The 19858-nt window shown below is 50.9% G+C and overlaps 2 protein-coding genes across 4 annotated transcripts in view; both read left to right on the top strand.

Annotated features, from left to right (window-relative positions):
* Positions 1-8805, top strand: part of Nfam1 (NFAT activating protein with ITAM motif 1) — a 35270-nt gene extending 26465 nt beyond the window's left edge. For all 3 annotated transcript variants that reach the window (XM_021183261.2, XM_021183262.2, XM_021183263.2), the window contains exons 5-6: positions 5051-5137; positions 6727-8805. In XM_021183261.2, the coding sequence (XP_021038920.1) occupies positions 5051-5137; positions 6727-6786 (147 nt within the window). In that variant the 3' untranslated portion in view covers positions 6787-8805. The remainder of the gene's footprint in view (positions 1-5050; positions 5138-6726) is intronic.
* A 9941-nt stretch (positions 8806-18746) lies between these two features.
* The window catches only part of Tcf20 (transcription factor 20), a 178330-nt gene continuing 177218 nt past the window's right edge, over positions 18747-19858 (top strand). Inside the window, exon 1 of the mRNA XM_029470172.1 lies at positions 18747-18864. The gene's annotated coding sequence lies outside the window, so the exon portion shown is untranslated. The remainder of the gene's footprint in view (positions 18865-19858) is intronic.

Below are 19858 nucleotides of genomic sequence, written 5' to 3'. Positions count from 1 at the left end.
GCCTTGGACCCAGCTCTACCAGGAGGTCTCATCCGCACTTCTCAACCAAACTCCAACTCTTCAGGCCCTGGGTGCCTCCTCCTTTCACTCTCACCCTGGGAGATGCTGGCTGTCCCCTCAGTCACTTGGCCCAGCCACTTGAAGATGTTCTTTCTGTCATCACCTGCCTTAGCTATCGCTGTGATGAAACACTAACCAAACAGCAGCTGGGAGGAATGCTTCTACATTCTTAGTCCTTCACTGGAGGAAGTCAGGGCAGAAACTCAAACGGGGCAGGGACCTGGAGACAGGAGCTCATGCAGAGGCCATGGAGGGGTGTTGCTTACTGATTTGCTTCACAAGGCTTGCTCAGCCTGCTTTCTTGTAGAACCCAGGACGACCAGCTCAAGGATGGCCCCGCCCACAATGGGCTGGGCTCTCTCCCATCAATCACTAATTAAGAAAATGCCTTACAGCTGGATCTTTTGGAGCATTCTCTCAATTGAGGTTCCCTCCTTTCAGAAGACTCTAGCTTCTGTCAAATTGACTTAAGACTAGCCAACAGACACATCACCTAATCTGATCCACTGGCCGGCCTTGCTTCAGGCATACGTAGGTAGCTTTCCCTGTTTCAGCCTCTCCTGTCTCTTGGTGGTGTTCCTGCTGTTGCTCTCTCTTCAGGTGCTTATGTTCATCCTTGTCTGTCTTCTGCCTGGAAGCAGCCAGAGCTGTTGCATTAAGCCATTGATAAATCACCCTCTGCTTAGCACCTTGGTGACTTGGAGACTAATCAGCAGCAGTCTTACTAGAGAAACCCTTACAAGATGAGGAAAGGAGCGGGACTTCTAGGAGTCGTCACACTGGGAGCAGGACCTGTGAAGGAAGAGAAAGGAGGGCACTGTCTTAGTTAGGGTTTTACTACTGTGAACAGACACCATGACCAAGGCAACTCTTATAAAGGAAAACATTCAATTGGGACTGGCTTACAGGTTCAGAGGTTCACTCCATTATCATCAAGGCAGGAACATGGCAGCATCCAGGCAGGCATGGTGCAGGCAGAGCTGAGAGTTCTACAACTTCATCCGAAGGCTGCTAGTGGAAGACTGACTTCCAGGCAGCTAGGGTGAAGGTCTTCAGCCCACGCCCTCAGTGACACACCTATGCCAACAATGTCACACCTTCTAATAGTGCTACTTCCTGGGCCAAGCATATACAAACCATCACAGACACCATGTAAGTACCCTGAGCAGCTACCATAGTAGGGCTGTCAGGAATGTTCAAGTCTCTGAGCAGGATGAGGTTGCTCAAGTCCCAATCCCTTCCTATTCCTGCACATGGAAAAGCAATTCTTTTCTTTTCTTTTCTTTTCTTTTCTTTTCTTTTCTTTTCTTTTCTTTTCTTTTCTTTTCTTTCCTTTTCTTTTCCTTTCTTTTCTTTTCCTTTCTCTTTCTTTTCCTTTCCTTTCTCTTTCTTTCTGTCTGTCTGTCTGTCTGTCTTTCTTTCTTTCTTTCTTTCTTTTTTTTTTTGTTGTTGTTTTTCAAGACAGGGTTTCTCTGTATAGCGCTGGTTGTCCTGGAACTCACTCTGTAGACCAGGCTGGCCTCGAACTCAGAAATCCACCTGCTTCTGCCTCCCAAGTGCTGGGATTAAAGGCATACGCCACCATGCCGTGCTCTCCCTTTCTCTCTCTCTCTCTCTCTCTCTCTCTCTCTCTCTCTCTCTCTCTCCCTCCCTCCCTCCCTTTGTCACCACATCTGGAGCAGCACTTCTTGAGACCACCACACCCTTTATAAGTTCCCGTCCCACCCAAGGTCAACATCAACATCCCTGTTTATAGCCTCTGAGCTGTCACTGCCGACTATCGAAGAGGCCCTTCCTATACCAGCGTTCTCCTGAGATAGCCCTTTCCAGTATAGTATATAGTATATAGTATGTAGTATGTAGTATGTAGTATACTTTATACTATAGTATATAGTATAATGTAGCATAGCATAGCATAGTATAGTATAGTATATAAATGACAACCTCCTCTGACCTCTCTCATGGCTTTCCAATGTCTTCATATCTGGCTCCTTTTCCTAAATGATTACAATCCCTTCCCCCCCCCAACCCCCCCTCCTAGTCCTGTACAAGCCCAGCACCCTGAAGTCTGCTCTGACTTTCCAGAATATCTTTGGTTATGAGGCCCGATACAGGGCAGAGTGAATGCCCATAGCCAGTGTGGGGCGTCAGCAGTATTTAGAGATCTCCTGTCAGCTCTGCCTGGCCCAGTGTCCCCTCCAGTGCCTCACTGTTGTCCTCGCTGATGTGGCTTTTCTTTTTCCTTAAGATTTATTTGTATGTGCATTGGTGTTTTGTCTGCGTGTATGTCTGTGTGAGGGTTTCAGATGCCCTGGAACTGAAGTTCTAGACAGTTGTGAGCTGCCATGTGGTTGCTAGGAATTAAACCCAGGTCCTCTGGAAGAGCTACCCAGTGCTCTTAGCTGCTGAGCCATCTCTCCAGCACCCCAGAAGTGACTTTTCTAGCACTTAGATGGGAAAATCTTCCCCAGAAGTGGGTTGGTGACTTCAAATGTACCAGGTCCCCAACCCAGAACTGCAATGCTCTTTCTCTACTGAATGCTCTTCCTTTCTAAACTGTGACCTCAGAGCTAGCCCGTGACCTCAATGCCCAAATGCTCTCAGAGAATGTGGCCCAGGTTCAGACAGCTGATTTTGCACTGTCCCAAGCAACCTAGAGGTTAGCCTCGACTCTCCCACCAGGCTAATGAGCATTTGTAACTGCTCATTGGGCAATAGGAAGCAAAAGGTCTGTCTATAGGACCTGAGACAGACAAGTGACCAGGGAGAGCCAAGCCCAGGAGAGCCCTAGCGTGGAGACATTCAGATAGCCCAGTCTAATCCAGTGTGGCCCTGCAGTGCAGAGTTGAGGCAGGCAGCTTCTCCCACCATCCCTGATCCCATTCCTGAGGAAGGCTAGGAAGACAGAGCGGGATCAGAGGTTCAGAAATGTCCTGCTGACAAGGCCTTACCCTGCATTTCCCAGCCTGCATGGCAGGTCATACCCTGAATGCAAATATAGCCAGCAGGTCAGGACCAGCAAAGGTTCCACTCTGCCACAGCTAAGTGAGCGCCACCCTTGCCTTTTGGAGCACAGACACCAGGAACAGGGTGCCCTTCCTTGTTTTAGTTTTTCGTCCCTGGCTTCTCTGGGCTTGCACCTGCTGGGGCAGCCCCTAAGAGTGGACACATGAGAGGGAACCACCTGTGATGTCCAGCTTTGTCAGGTCTGAGGAGGGTTTAAAAGGTCACAGTGTGACTGGACAACATGTCCCGTCCTGTGTGCTGAGAGGAGACCAGGGCTCCGGACAGGCACAGAGACCCACACTTGTCAGACCAGGCCTTGGAAATGAGGCAAATTGGAAAATCCTCTCGCAGACTCCACCCTGTCTCTGGCTCAGAGACGCTGTGAACAGTCCTCAGGACATCTATACCACCCATGTCTGATGCCCTTGAAGTTAGGGTCTCCCAAGTGCCAAATGGCTTATTACAGGGGTTTTCATGCGTGGCTACCTCTGGGTGCTTTCTTCCCTTCTCCCCTCCCACGTCTCCACCCTCCTCCTGCCTCTGAGCACCACCTGTCTCTCCAGCCTGCCTCACCAACCCCTGCTTGACTGTTGCCAGGGAAACCGCCTCCTTGGCAACAAGCCGGCATCCATCTGACAAGTACACCAGGGAAGGGAATGCTTCTGCCTCTTGCTTGGGCCGTTGCAAGCTCTGTTCTAGAGCCCAGATACACCCCAGCTGGGGTCGCAGAGAAGGGGAACGTTATGCCTTCCCTAGTGACCATCAAGCAACTGTATATTAAGCAACTACTATTTGCCTAACTTTGTGCAAGGCTCCTTATGTGCAACCTCATGTTTATTCATGTGTTGGGCCTGCAAGACAGATGTGATAGTTTCCATTTTGTGAATGGGGAAACTGAGGCACAGAGAAACAAAGAAGCTTCCCGTGGCTACAGATATCAGAGCCAAAAACCGAACCCGGTCTTGTCTGTCTTCAAAGCCTGGTTCTTCTCACCATCTTGGAATCTGTGGTTTGGTCTCTAAAGACTCTAAAGTAAACTGTCCCACAACACCTAGTAAGGTGTTCCCTTGCCAGCTCTCATTTGGCGGCATTCTTGGTGTGCCAAGTCCAGCTATAGAGTTAGGAGACAAACCAGGCATGGTCCCTATCCCCAGGAGGGTCCCAAGACTGAAGGTTATGGATGTGCATTGGGGAGTGGGCTGCTACAGAGAGCCCCAGGGGAAGTTCTCTCTCTGGTCATGGATTTGCAGGTGGTCAGAGGGGAGAGTGGGAGCATGCATTTCCATTAGAAGTGGAGCTTAGCTAGCCAGAGAGGGTGGCTGAAGGGATAAAGGGAAATGACTGGGAGAGAGAAGCATGTACTGGGCTCTGGAGTTCGATTCTGGATTCCTCCAGCGAGGCATAGGATTGATGGATGAGGAATGAGAGCCTCTCTTGGGTATCTCGGATGTCTGTGAGCCCAGGATGGGTGATGAGTAAGAGGAGACTTGGAAGGTGGATGGATATCTCACAGGCAGAGTCTGAACCAGGGAGTGAGTGAGGGCTGAAGTCAGCAGGGGACCTGAGTGTTATGCAGAGGGATCCCCACTGCTAGGGCCTCAGGGACCTAAGGACCAGCAGAGGTGGTCCAAAAAAAAAGGCATGTCCTTTCACCAGCCAGGTGCAAGTCTGGACAGAGTCCAGGGTTGATGGTGGTGCTTGAAGAGAAGTTGTGAGGTACAGACAGAAGCAGCTCGTACAATTAGGACAGGGACTTAGGTGGCTTATGACTGACAGTTTTAATGGTGTGACTGCTCACAGCATGGGGGCAGTGTGTGCGTGTGTGTGTGTGTGTGTGTGTGTGTGTGTGTGTGGTGGGGGCATTGTCCTCCCCTGGGCTTCCACAGCATATCAGGTTAACAACAGGCAGGAAGGATTGCTCCAGGAACCTGGGGACGGCCTTTCTCTGTACCTGCCACTGATCCCGGTGCCCTATTTCCTGTAGTCCCTACAGCGTCGAGAGACGGAGGTCTACGCCTGTATGAAGGAAGAGACTGGAAGCCCTGTCTTTAGCCAAAGCCCAGCCACCAAGGTATGCCCTGGGGCTGGGGACCCTGGAGCCTGGTTCCTTCTGTTCCTTCTGACCCATGTATATGCCATGTGAATTTAATAGACCAGAGAATTGAACCACCTGAAGTTGAATGTCCCCCTCCCCAGAAGCTGCCCTAGTGGCCTAGAGGACTGGGAGCTTTGAATTTGGTGGATGCTGCCTGGTGCGTGCAGCCTGGGAGGAGATATTTATCATTCTGTGCTTGAGTCTCCTGGCCTGTAATCTGATTAGCCAGAGTAACCCTCACCTCCCAGACTTGCTGGGAGGACAGATCACTGTGCTGAGAGGGCTACCTAGGACCAACTGTGCACTCACACAGCGTGGTGGTGATTATACTTAACGCTGGTGAGCACTGTGCAGTTGACTACACTGTTCAATCAGGTGAGAGCATAAGGCTTCCATATGTGCGCTAGTGCCAGCTCTTGCTGGCCTGCTCAAGACGGCCATTATAACAGGGCCCTGGGTTCATTCCTTAGTAACACTTCCTTCTTAAACCTCAGTTTGCCCATCTGTAAAGTGGGTGAGTCATATTGACCTGCGCTACCAGCGTTACCAGAATCCAGGAGTAACATGATGAGCACTGGAGCTTTGAACTCTACAGGGCAGCAGTGTGGTCCAGCTGGTGTGGGAGGCCTGCAAAGTGGGTGGTCTGTGAGCATGCTGGAGAAGCTTCATGGAGTACAAAATCTGGTGCTCTGCCATTCTCAGCCCAGGCTGGAAGTGTTTGTGGTTGAATCTCTAGGTCTAGAAACCCTGAACTAGTCCCTAACCGAAAGCACTCCCACCCTGGACCACTGAAGATATGGGTTCCATCTCAGTCGCTGTCTATACAGGATTAGGTTCTGGGGTGCTAGACAGGAAGGTGAGGTACCCTGCCTTCTGAGAGCTTACTCTGCAGGAATAAACTACTGACTCAGAGGGCATGCAGAGATATTGGTAGGCCGGAGGGACAGGTCCTGTGGAAAGGCCAGCTTAGGGGGAGGAGAAGGGAGGGCTCTCTGGTCTAATTAATTAATTAATAAATATGTCTGGCTGTAGTTTCCCCTCCCTCCTCTCTTCCCAGTGTCCTCCTCTGCCCCCTATACTACCCCTGGTAGATCTTGAAGTATACCCCGTAAGATGAATTCTGGTAGCTAGGTGCTACATGGCTCTCACATTCCGGACCAAAGGAAAATCATGAGGGAGAGGCTAGAGGAGCTGACTAGGGGTAGCCTGGTGTAACTGGAGGGTGGAGGGTAGGTATGGAGAGGCATGTCAGGAGACGAGGTGGGTTTGGGGACAAAGGCCATGTTTCTTGTGGAAGTGACTCTCGGGAAGTTCTCTGCCTGCCCCCTCGACCAAAACTAAATCACTACAAATTCAAAGGCAGGCATGGTGGCTCATGCCTATAACCCCTCCCCACTCCACCCCACAGCACTCAGGAGGTGGAGACAGAAAGATGGGATAAGTTCAAGGCCAGCCTGGGCTACACAGTGAGTTCAACTCAACAAACATTTGTTCACATTTGTTCTTTTCCTGACTAATATTTTCCTCTCTTCTCCCCTCCCTCTCTCCCTCTCTTCCTCTCCTAGGAGAAGCTGAATAGATTTGAGGATGACAACGAATTTAACCTTGTCTATGAAAATCTCTAGAAGTTCTACAGGCTCCGAGACTTGTCTTGAATTAGGACCCAAGAGCCACAGCTCTTGTCTAAGGACCTGCTTTGGGTCAGGAGTAGGGCCTTCAGGACAGGCCATCATCACCTTACCTGCACAGCAGGGCTTTCCCCATCTTGGCCTTGGTCTGCTCTCACATTCTGCATCTCAGCCTGAACTGTTAATGTCTCTGGGATTTTGCCCAGGCTGTTCCTTCCATCAGGAAAGCCATTCCTCCTCTGGCCATTTCTCCATGGACAAAGTGGCCCTCAGTCCTACGGGGCTCTTGTGGATTGCATCTCTTTCCTCTTCACCCCTTACTGCCACCCCTGCAGAGCTGTGTATGTGGCTGTCGTGGCATCGGCCTCCCAATTTGGTCCCCAGGCAGACGGTCCTGTGAGGACATAGCAGGACCCCTGTGAGGGCTCTGCCTGGCCACTGAGTCACTCCTGCTCCTCGGCTAGCCCAGAGGCTTGTACAAGGTGGGCACATGCTGAGTGGACTGGCTAAGGAGAGATGAAGAACGGGCATCAAAGAACTGCACCAAAGCTGGCTGGCCCAGGGCCAGATATGGAGGCTGTGGATGTGACAAGTGGAGATGAGCCAGGACCAGGAGCAGGGAGGTTCCATACGTGCTGGTGAGATAGGAGAATCTCGGAGCACCCCTCCCCCAACGAGAACCCTGAACTAGTTTCCCATCAGCCTGTGTGGGCACACACCTCACCATGCCTCACCCTAAGCTCTACAGGTGTCTGTTCCTTATTCTACTCTTAGACCCAGTTCTCCCAGTTCCTCTTTGTGGCCTACTCTGACCCCACCACCTGCAGTTTCATGCCCTTTTCCTCTGTCTTTATTAATTTGCTTTTGGCCCATCTCGCCTCCCCTGAAGACAGAGCAACCTAGCTGTCTTTCCTCAGTGGTTCAGCTGTGTGGCTTGCTGCTGGGCCACCCCTGGGTAAATGGGCGAGTCTCTGTGCTGGAGAAACTCGAGCCAGGGTGGACCAAAGCTTCCCAATGCCGCTCAGCCTTTCTGGCCCTCCAGGAACCCATTCAGGGGACCCCTCATTCACTCTCCAGACACCCCTATAAGGAAGCTGTCTCCTTGGAAGACAGGGACTGAAGGGCTCCTCTCCTACCCTACTCCCCTCCTCTTAGCCTGCCTTTCCTTCAGCTTTCCCAGAGCTTCCAATTTAGCTGTGGAAGATAGGCTGATCTACCTCCCCTATCCCAGGCTGCTTCCAAAGTTCCTGAGATGCTCTCATTCCAAAATCCGCATGCACGGAGGTGTCCACGAGCAGACACACCTAGCCTGGCCCGAGCAGTGTTGAGCAGCAGAGGGGTGCAGAGGAAGGCACAGATGCTTCAGGACATGATGGTCAGAAGCTCCCGTGTCCTTGGACAGTGGCGCCAGGCTTTTCTGGGCCCAGTGGATGGCTTGTCACCTACGTGCCTAGTTCCAGGCTCTCCTCTAGAAAATCCAACAATCAGAGCTCCTCAGAGGCTGCCAGGATGAATGAAGGCCGTGCTCCTGGAGGCTGGCTTGATGAATTCCTGGGCTGTGAGGACAGGGAACTGCTTGGCACAGAGCTGCCTCCAGGCTCCCGGCTCCAGAGGTCTGAGATGAAGCTTAGCGCTTAGTGCGCACTGGGGTGAAAACCTTAACCAGCAAGAACTTGCCCGTTTCCTCTCCTACCTCCTGAGCTTAATATCCAGTCTCTGGATGACCTGGCTGGGACTCAGGTTTCTTTTAACCCTTTCCAGGGGAGTGAGGGAAGCCAGATGGGACTTCATATTGTGCCCTGGCTCAGGACGAAGCACCCAGGTCTCCCAGCAGCCACCCCGTTTGTTCCCACTGCCTCTTCCCTACAAAGCAGATGGAGGAACCTGATAAAACATGCGTTGTCTTGTCCCTTTCCCATGAAAAAACCTTCCGTGGTTTCTAATTTACTTGGAATAAAATCTCAGCTTCCTGAAGACCCAGGAAGACTGACCCATTGCCTGTCCTGGAGACACAGACATTGCCAGAGTGGTGGCTGCTGAGTGGTGGGGTTAAAGATGCGCAGTGGGGAGGCCAGAGATTACCCAGGGCTCTGGTGATCAAGAAGAGAGACTGGGAAGGAAAAGAGGAAGAGAAGGACAGTTTGGGGTGAAGGGTGGGATATAAGAAGGGTTTCCATATTAGGGAAGGTGGGGAAGAATATTTTAGGGCTCTCAGTAGTCAACAAAGAAGACTAAGCACCCAGTACCACCCCCAACCCGGCCCTGAGAGCCTTCCCTGATGCAAGGAAGAGGGGTGCAGATGGCAGTGACGAAGAAGGGACCCCCCTGAATGTGAACCCCTTGGGGAGAGGCTCTGAGTGGGAAGGGAGAGGAGAGGCAGGCTGGGTGGCCATAGGACCTCCCTTAGGAGGTCCACTTCCTAGCAGCAGCTCAGACTTGACTAAGTGTCACTGCCTGCTTGCCTTAGCCTAAGTTTCCAGCCACAACCCAGACCACTCAGGGTATTGAAGTACAGGCTGGTGCGGAGGTCCCTGAACCCTGCTGAGGGTCAGTCGGTGAGTGGGTGTTTCTTTGAAAATCAAACTGCTAGAGCAATGGGCAGAGCCTGCAGACAGACAGAGATAGATAGATAGATAGATAGATAGATAGAGAACAGATTTCCTTAGAAAAACAGAAGTATTAACTGTTGTGTAGCAGCTTAGTCTTCTTGTGGGGACTCCTAACAACTGTAGCAGGGGCTGTCTCTGACCCTGTTGCCTGCCTTTGGGACCTGTTCCCCCTCCTGGGTAGCATGGTCCAGCCTTAGTAGAAGAGGAGGTGCCTAGTCTTACTGCAACTTGATATGCCATGGCTGGTTGATATCCATCAAGGCCTGCCCTTCTCTGAAGAGAAACAGAGGAGGAGTGGAGGAGGGACTGGGAGGAGAGGAGGGAGGGGAAACTGCAGTCAGGATGTAAAATGAATAAAATTAAAAAAAAAAACAAAAAAACTAGAAGCATCCCTCTCAGGAGGCAGACTGGAGATAGGAGGAGGGATGCAGAGGGAGGGGTGGTTCTGAGTCTAGCAAGCATCCCTTAGAAGGGGTCCATCTGGAAGAGTACTCAAGAGAGGCTGGCCAGATGGGGGAGGTGAAGGGGAGCCCTGGACTGGCAAGGAAGGCTGATATGACTGTCTCTTTGGTGGATCTAATCCTCGTCCCTGCCTGGAGGAATTTCCATCTTTTTTCTGGTCCAGGTTGCTGTCTCTCTGAGGTTTTGCTGCCTATTAGCTTCTTCAGTGTCTTAGGGCATCAGGAACATTTCAAGGGCTCTGGCACTCTCAGGCTCCGTACCTTCAGCCTCTCCCAAGAGTAGTAAGTGGCTGGAATCTGACGGCCCCTGCCTGCCCCCTCAGTTGTCGCCAGCTCTCTCCCCTCCATCTTTACAGAAGAAAATCACCTCTAAAAACCGAACACAGGAACTAGGTATAGGAACTGTGTGCCCCCCTCCCCCAGAAAAAAAAATGTCAGAGGATTCTGAGCAGCAGTTTCCATGGGAACATGTGCTTGTTATCAGTGATTCTTAGTGGGGCTAGAGTGTCCCTCACAGTCGTTATCACAGGACTCTAGTGGGTGGCCGCTGTGGGGGGGGCGGGGGCGGCTTCAGCTCTTTGACCACTAGTTCTTACTAACCTGAAATCGAGTTACAGGCAAAACCTGCCTTTTTTCCCCTTCATCTAATTTAAAGGCCGTGTTCCAGCCTAAGGATGCCTCTGGGACTTCGGGGATGGATTTTTATGTAGTTCAATAGTTTTCTTGGCAGACAGCTCTTCCAGGAGAGGTGGGCAATTGCCTCAGCCCAGCCAAGCTGAGTGACGTCAATCTGCCCCTCCTAACTGCCTGGGGATGTCACTTGCCCACTGGAGGGGCCTTGTCCCTGAATCTACACCCCAGTCCTGGAGGCACTGACACAAGGCTCTGTGAACCTCTGCAGACTGTGAACCGACTCCTCTGTGAACTGTGGTTATAATTACGGCCCCCGAGCCTTGATTGAGCGCTGGTTAACTGCTGCTTTCTGCACTTGGCATCGAAATGCTCACTGCGCACACAAGCAGGTGACACAGCCACAGAGTGTGGTGAAACATTTAAACTCCAACAAGGTGAAGTTTGCTCTGATGCACCTGCCACCTTCCTGCCTCCTTCCTGCCTCCATCTGAATCCCCTCCCTAGGGATTACCACCGGGGCCGCTGGGATGGCTTTTATCGCATCTGTACATTTGGACGGAGGAAGTCTGGGGTGTTTGTGGGAGGTTTCTGAAGAGCTTGTGCAGTCAGTCTGTAGCTGTTGTTTGCATTGGCTTTGCTCACAAAGCCCCACGTGGGGATCTGCCCAAGACAGTGTGTGGATGCAGCCAGACTCTAATTACAGCAGAGGACACAAGGATGGATGGTCCTAATTTAATCAGGCCCTTATCAATGGCCTCTTAGGCTGTTTACAACCTCTGTGTAAGGTATCACAGGTAACAGCCTCCAACCCCCACCTGGACTGTACCTGCTGAACCCTCTCTGTAGGAACGAAAGGGATTCCTTCCAGGGTAGAGGTTTACTGTGTCAGTAGGCACTGTCAGGCCCAGGCATGGAGACTGTACTGATTTCTGTCTTTGAACTTTTTTATCTGTAATGTCTTCTCATTTTGAATTCTGAAAACAGACCTGCAGATTGGGGTGGGGAGAGAGGCTGATCTCCCTGGCTTACCAGAGCAGAAACTATTGTTGAGAGAAACTAAGAAACATACGAATGAGCCCAGAGGAGATAGGGCAACTCTGGACTGGCTCCAAATGTGAGCATGTCTCCATCGATCTGGAGTGAAGCCATAGGTAGGGGCTGAATAGAAGGAGCTATCCAGGAATGCGATGTTGGAGAAGCCCATGGAATCTACATTCTTGGTAAAATAGAGGCAGGCCAGTGCAGGTCCTAGAGTTAGGTCTGCCTAGCAGCCTATACCTGGCAGCTTGGACACTGAGATCCCAGGCATGCCCTAGAAATTCCCAGGCACGACATGCCTTGTAGTGTGAGCCACCTCTCAGTAGCTTCATAATCCTGGATAATGGTGCTGTAATTGGCACTGCTCTGCCTTTACAACCCTCTCATTGCCTGGAAACTTACTTTGCAAGTGACAGTGCCTGATGTTTGGGGTGGGTTTTATTATACCAATCTGTGGGCCTTCAGGGGCCCAGCAATCTTGGCTTCTGCTCTCTGGACTCTTCATTCGCATCCTCCGTCTCTATGGATGGGATTCTGGCTAAGCTCTTTGCCTTGCATGAGAACATGGCCCCTGCATGATAGGCCTGAGATAATCTGGGGACTGATTGCCTCTTCAGATCAGATCCCTGTTCCATTTCCTCTGTCCCTTTGGCCTCTTCTTCAGACCTTCCCCGATCCTGCATCCAATCAATATTTCTATAGCTCAAATCTGACCATCGCAAGCTCATTGCCTGCAGGACTCCATGGCCAGATTCATTGTAACACAGGGGATAGATGGCTCTGTGAGTTAGAATGGTCCTGGGAGGAATAGATATGGACATGGCTAAGGATTACTCACTTGGGCCTCTGGACAGCGTGAGACCAAGGCTTCATTCCTCTGCCAGACTCAGTTCTCTTTCCACCCATCACTCTTTCAATATTTGTCAGATCTAAGTGTCAGATCTAAGTGTGTTCCAGGATCTCTGTGGGGACTGGGATAAGAAAAGATGGTCCTGGGCTGGGAGGTGTAGCTCGTTTGGAAGAGTGCCTGCCTAGCATGTACAAAGAAAGCCCTGGGTTTGGCTCCAGGTACCGTGACAATATACATATACCTGTGGTCCCAGGGCTCAGGAATTGGAGGTAGGAGGACCAGAAGTTCAAGATTAGATCTGAGCCAATAAGATGGCTTGGTGAGAAAAGATGCTTTTGGCCAAGGCTGAGGACATGAATTTCCATCCTGGGACCTGCATCTCAGAAAGAGAGAACTGACTCTCACCAATTATCCTGGGACCAACCCCCATGTGTATGTGTGATGTGGAGTACTCACATCTGCACACGCACACTTGATAAATACGATTTTTAACGTTTTTAAAGAAACTCAAGGTCTTCTACTACATAGTGATTTCAAGGCCTGCCTACTTATACACAACCCTGTCTCAAAAAAAAAAAAAAAATCCTGACTATCCTAGCTGTCATTGGCCTAAATTCACTTCAAGTCTGACCTGTGGCATAGCTGCTGCTCAAAGATGCCCACCTCCGCACCTCTGTGTGCCCCCATGCTCTGCCAAGGCCCCTCACCCCATCCTTGCTTGAAGAGCCTGATGCTCAGTTACCCCTTTTCGACAGGGAGCTTCCCTAAGCCCCTCCCCCCACCAGGTGGTTCTTTCCTTCTTCCTCACCTCATATTAAATCAGTTCACACACATCCATCTCCCCCAGGAGGTCCTAAGCATTCCAGTGCAGAGAAACCTTTTTTGTGCCTCTTTGTCTGCGCCTGGACTCATACTCAAGAGCCATTTGCTTAAAGAATAAATGAGTCCTTTCCTGTGCTTGCCTCAGTGCCTGTTCTTGCAGAAGGAGAACGGTTTTGTTCCTTTTCTTTTTTTTTCTTTTTTCTTGTTTTTCCAGGAAGTGGAAATCGAATGCATGAAGAAGTGTAACCCGTTTTACATCTATGAGAATTGAGATGGGCGTGTTGGGACATCTACGCCACCAAAAAACGAGTCCCCGCAATAAACATGCAGGGGTTCCAGAGGCCTTACCTCCCTGCTTGGTAGCCCTAGGTCCAGCCACAGAGGACAGGCCAGCAGCGCTTGTAAGCTGACGAGAGGCTCTGATGATGTGAGCTCACAGACCAGATCAGGGGCCATGAGGCCTGCAAGTGTGGTTCTGTTAATTGCTCCCAAAAGCCCCTATCACTGCCAGGGGAAGCCTCAGACGGCTCAGCAAGGTCCTGACTGTCACCAGATGGCCGCTCTTCCTGCCTAGAGGTGAGGCCAGGCTTGCTTGGCATAAAGGGTTTAGGATTCTCTGAGTTATCAGCTGTACCAAGTTAAGCCAGGGGGCAGAGGGTGGGAACCTGGAGACACCCTTTTGGAATCCCCTTTGTTCTAGTAGGCCCACAGCCACCCCAGAGTGGCGTGGGAGGCTCAGAGCCGCTCGGTCAGGATCCAGCCATGCCCCACCACCATTCTGCAGAAGTCCCTGGGCCAACTGCCTCTGTGGGCAGTCGCTCTGATTATTGTGTACTGGGGGTGAAGCCAGGGGAACTGCTGGCTTCTCTGATGAACAGCTGAGCCCTAGAGAAATGGCCATGCTCCAGAACCAGGGTACCAGATTCAGAAAGAAAAAAAAAAAAGCTGGTAAATGTGGAACTGGGATGCGGTTGTGCCGGTAGAATCCAGGATGCACAAAGCCTTGGGTTTAATCCCTAGCACTGCATAAACCAGGCATGGTGGGACCTGTAGTGCCAGCATTTGGGAGCTAGAGGCAGGAGGATCGGAAATGTAAGCTACATAGTGAGTTCGAAGCTAACCTACGTCCACAAGAGCCTGCTTCAAGATAAAAAGTAGAATAAAACAAAAATTTACTGTGGCTAGATAATGCCGTTCTGAACCTTCCCTTAGGCCTGTGTGTCTGGGGTGGTAGATTATCTCTGTGTCAAAGGTCAAAGTGAGGAAATAGAAGGGGTGGGGGCTGTCAAGGAGGCACTGTCCAGGCCAGGCTAGTGTACCCCTGAGACTGCATTACTATTCCACACTGCAGGCACAGGCTGTCCTGACTTCTTTCTAGATTTAAGACCATAGAGACCTTTAGGGTATTCCTCCCTATATCATCCCGCTTTAGGGAATTCCTGGTGAGTATATGATTTCTTTATATAAGAATGTTCTAGCCAGGCAGTGGTGTCACACGCCTTTAATCCCAGCACTTGGAAGGCAGAGGCAGGCAGATTTCTGTAGGCCAGCCTGGTCTACAAAGTGAGTTCTAGGACAGCCAGGGCTACACAGAGAAACCCTGTCTCAAACAAACAAACAAACAAACAAACAAAGAATGTTCTAGAGTTATCCAGTAATGATACTTACACAGCCTTGTATTGTATGCTGAAGACCTCTGAACTGTACACTTGGAGAGAATAAAGCTTTTGGAGAGGGATTAAAGACACAAATCCAAACCACCCCTCTGTTTAGACACATTCTGTGTGTGTCTCCTGTCCATCACCCGCAGGACAGAATTTGTTCATGCATGTAAGGTGAGTGCACACACTCTTCCCTTGAAGCTGATGTTGCCCTTCTCCACTCCAGCCTGGCCTGTTCCTCCTCTTCTGTCCTTCCTCAGAAGGGCCTCTCTCAAACTCAACGCTGGCACACGAAGTTCCTTCTACCTCATAGTCAAATGTCTTCTGAACTCCCATCTCGTGGCAAGCACCAATCCCATATTACCAATGAAGAAACTGAGGCTACAAGAGATAAAACAAGTCGTACAAGACAGTCTACCTATTGGGTGTTGCAGCTAAGTATCTAACCCCAGCATGAGTCTCAACCCATGATCTGGACCACTCTGCTGAGGAGCCCTCTGTACCCTCCCAAGATGTCTCCCCTGGGAGCCTGTGATGCTGCTTACATGGCAGATGGGATTAAGTCTCTTGAGACACAGGGATTTTGAGAGTCACAAATGTCTTTATGAGAATGATACATGGGCTGATTATAGGCTCAGGAAGAGGCAAAGTGGAGTGGGAGAGTGGGTTTGAAGATGGAGGGAGGGACCGGGGCCAGGGAAGGTGAATCTCAAAGGTGAAAAGGGTGATAGATGGAAGGGGTTCTCCTTAAAACCTGGTCAGGAGGTGTATGGCTGTGCACTTGGTTTCTTTGCGTTGAAAATGCTTTGGATTTTCCCTACACTATAAAAAGAACGTGTGTTCTTTAAGCCTTGTTTGTGGAATTGGTAATAACAGCCACAGAAAGCAAATGTGTTTTCCCTTCTGGCTGGGGCTCATTGAGTCTTCTCACCCAGTGGCTGATGGCTTGCCTGGCTCTGCTGCCTAGGGATGTTCCTAAGCTCCAACTCTGGCTCTGGAGCCCATCTCTGCCTCAGACACTGCTCACTCTGACCTTGGGCGTCTTCTCTTACTCCCTAATTCACTAGAGGCTTAAAGACAGGTACCATCTCTGGAGCATGATGGAGAAGGAAATGGAGAGGTGGCGGGGAACAGTTAAATGGCCAAGTTCCCCTGGGGTGGGGAAGGAAAAGGCACTTGAGAAAGAAAGGCACTCCTGCTGAAGAAGCCCCTGGACCTCAGCACCCATCTGAGATCCCAGAGAGCTGGACCTCTCTGGAGGGAGGGCTCTGCTTTAGGGAACCCTAAGAGCAAATTCCAGACCAATAAGAGCAAATAAATGAGGGGTGATTACTGACAATGGGAGAGGGGACACAGTGGGGTGCCTCCAAAGAGCGTCTCTTCCAGTATGGTTTAAGTGCTTTATAGGTCATTAACTACTTGACAGAGAGAGCCTGACACTTAAAGCAACGAATTTGGCGCCTCTGCCAGGGAAAATCAATCAGAAATGAAGACGGAGCATCAGCAGCCTTAAGATGTACCGGGCAGGCAAACGGGATTCGATTTGCACATAATTTTAAAGGCCTCTCCATTGTGTAAATCGAGGCACACTGGTATTTGAGGTCATTTATAAATCTGAAACTAGAGTTTAGAAATACTTAGCCTTCCCCTTGGCGAATTTCCCCCCTCATCCCTAATGAAATATTTCAAAGACGTGGAAATGTACAGAGACAAGCATAAACATTTAGGCTCACCGCCCGACTGTGTCAAATAAACATTTCAGCTACGGTGGAAGCATCTACTTCTAGAATATACCACTTGTTTTTCTTCCTGCCTTGCTGGCTCCATCTTCTCAGGGAGACCTAAGCCGACCACCCATCCCTACCCAAGACATCATCCCCACCTCTGAAACAGGAGTGCAATTACAGCCTCTTTAATTAACTTGGCGATTAATCACCAGCTGCTTGTGAAATAGCTTTCATTGTCCTTGTCCATCTCTGGATGGGGTGGGGGTGGGAAGGAGGCAGTGGGGATGTGTGTGGGAGGATGGGCCAGTGGGGCCCTGCTCAGAGCACCACGCTGGACATGGTTGGTTGGAAGGTCTACCTGTGAACTCCTAGCATTTAGAGGGCTGCCTCTCTTCTGGACTCTGGGTAGGCTGTGGCCACCAGGGGCCAGGATCAGAAATGAGCTGGAGGAGGTTAAGCCCAAGAGAGCAGTAGGCAGCTGGGAGGGGAGTCTGTCCCCAGCAGCCTCAGGGCTTCTGCGCTTACTGTTCACAGACCCAAAGGAGCCTGTGGGTTGAAAAATATAAATGAAGCCGGGCGTGGTGGCGCACGCCTTTAGTCCCAGCACTCAGGAGGCAGAGGCAGGCGGATTTCTGAGTTCGAGGCCAGCCTGGTCTACAAAGTGAGTGCCAGGACAGCCAGGGCTACACAGAGAAACCCTGTCTCGAAAAAAACCAAAAAAAAAAAAAAAAAAAAAAAAAAAAGAAAAATATAAATGAGCCTGGTTTGGAAATTGGGTCTTCACAGATTTAATTGACCTAGGATAAGGTTACACTGGATTAGGGTGGGCTCTAAATCTACCAACTGGTGTTCTTATAAGAAGGGCACGTGAAGTCACGGACACAAGAACTCATTCATCAGGCACCAAGCCAGCCTTCCTCAATCCCGACCCCTGGATGCACACTATATAGGAAACAGGTTTCCCCGGAGCATTTTTCTGGTCCATTAACCCACCACGATCCAACTCTATGAGCAGCGCCTCCTACACACTCCTTTGTCAGGCAAGCCCTTTCTCAATCTCTTCTCAGAAACTACTCACTCCTCAATCAAAAAGACCTTTCAGGGTTTCTCCAAGGACATCCCAACCAAAGATCCGTATCTAGGATCATGTCACTTGCTCGTGGTTTGATCATTCTTGTGGCTCCCTCTGGGTACACACGTGCTATGCCCAAACAGTCAGAGATTGACAATGTGGCCTGTGTCAAGCAGGTGGGTTTCCGTGAAGGGAGAGGCTGAGCAGTCACTGCGATCTTAGCATGGAGACAGGAGGGGTGCGAAGCGCCGTGCTAGGGACAGCACATTCAATGAAATAACTCATAGTGCGACCCTCTTCTTGCTTTAGTCTAACACTGGACACGTGAGAAGCAGGTTCTGATACCTCACAGGGCATTGCTGTTTACAAAGCTGGAGCCTACATATTAAGCCTATATGTAACCACAATCAGGCCCGTGATTCCTGCAATCTCTGTACCTCTGTTTCCCCTTAGGACTGTTGCCAGCGTTAAAGATAGCTCCAAAACCCCACGTGCACCATTTCTATTAATATAATCCACAAATGTTTTTGATACACCTACTATAAGGCAGGCACTGGGGCTACACTACTGAGCGGTAGAAACCCCGAGTCCTGACCTCATGGAGGTGGAGAAGGACAAAGAAATGCAGTTATCATTCGGGGTGGGATTAAACATTACGATGGGGAGCACGGTGTTAGAGAGTAAAAGGCTGCAGAGTTCAGGAGGAACCCACAGAGCAGCGGCCGCCTCAAGGAAAAAAAAAGGCAAAGAATAAAATCTACACACCACCACCACCACCTCTGAGTCTTCTTCGTCTCAGCCAATTAGGCATCAGCATCGCGAGCGGGCTGACCAATCGTGAGCTGGAACAGGAGCCTTGGTCGCAGGCCACGGTTTCCTAGCGGAGGGAGGCCAGGGCAGAGACACTTCGCTTTGCCCGCCCAGGCCACGCCCTCTCTCCGCCCAGGGCCACGCCCCCCGCAGCCAGCTGCCTTTGCCTGGAGCCCGCAGCTAGCGGCCGTTGGGGATGAATATTGTCCTAAAAGCAAAAAAAGAACAAAACAACTAAAAAAAAAAAAAAACCGGAGAAGGGGGTTAAGGGCAAACACCACGTGGCTGCAGGAGGATTACAAGATTTCCTTTCCTTTCTCTACTGACAAGATTGCAAAATGTGTGAACCAGAAGGCACAGCCAGGACGGGAGCGTGAGGCACTGTAGGCAAGGTAGGCACTGGGATGAGACACTGGGTGAACCTTGAGGGCATCGCTCATGTGCTGGGTTGTGTAGACCCGGAGACTGCTGAAGCTGTGTAGACGCAAGCGACCCGAGGAACCCTGAGGCTGTGTAGATGAGCGCAGGTGGTGCGGAGGAGGCGCCGGGGAGATCTGAAACGGGGACAGACTGATCCCCAAGGCTGAGGTCCGCAGTGGCTGGAGAGTGTGTGGAGGTGCGCGCGGACCTGGGACTCGGGGGATCTCCAGGTAGCCGGGAGCAAGCGAGGCTGTGGACGCGAGCTGGTTGTTGGTAGTGCTGCAGAGCCACGGGAAGGTGTAGACGCTTCTGGAAAGTTTGCTGGAGTGCGTTGAGTAACTCCCGGAGGGGAAAGGGGCAGCTCGCACACACGCAGACCCCGCGGCGTCCCCAGAATCTTAGGCTCTTGGTTATGGCGACTTGCGCGGGTGGGAGCCCCAAGCCTCGGGTTCAGCAGCCCTCTTTTCCCCAGAGCAGTAAGTCGAGGCAGGAGACCTTGATTCCGCCGATCTGCTCTTTGGTGCAATTGGCTGCATTGGAAGTGTCCCCGTCTCTCCAGTGAGGAATCTGAGAAAGAGGATATCTTGGTGTCCCACTACACTCTAGGAATCAGAAGACAGGACTAACACCATGCGTTCTGGCTGCTTTTCTCAGTTTCAGTGAGGAGGTTTGGGTGTGGGTGTGGATTGGGGGGAGTGAGTATAGGGCAGTATAGATGAGACAGAGGGATGGGGGTTGTGTTGTTTTGGGACTTCTGGATTTGCTTGTCATTGCCCCCGTGGCTCCAAGTGTCCATGTATCTTGGATAAAAGGAGGAGTGGAGGCGGGAACTCATGGCAGAGTTCTGGCAGGGGACGCTAGTGTCTATCTTATTCTTCCCAAAGGTGTCAAGCCTGGGGCAGAGCCAGTGGGACAGGGGATTAGTGACACTCTTCTCTAAGGAAAAAAAGGCGCTTTGACTGGGCA

The sequence above is a fragment of the Mus caroli genome, chromosome 15, assembly GCF_900094665.2.
Source record: "Mus caroli chromosome 15, CAROLI_EIJ_v1.1, whole genome shotgun sequence".
Taxonomy (NCBI): domain Eukaryota; kingdom Metazoa; phylum Chordata; class Mammalia; order Rodentia; family Muridae; genus Mus; species Mus caroli.
This window is presented reverse-complemented; position numbering and strand designations above follow the sequence as displayed.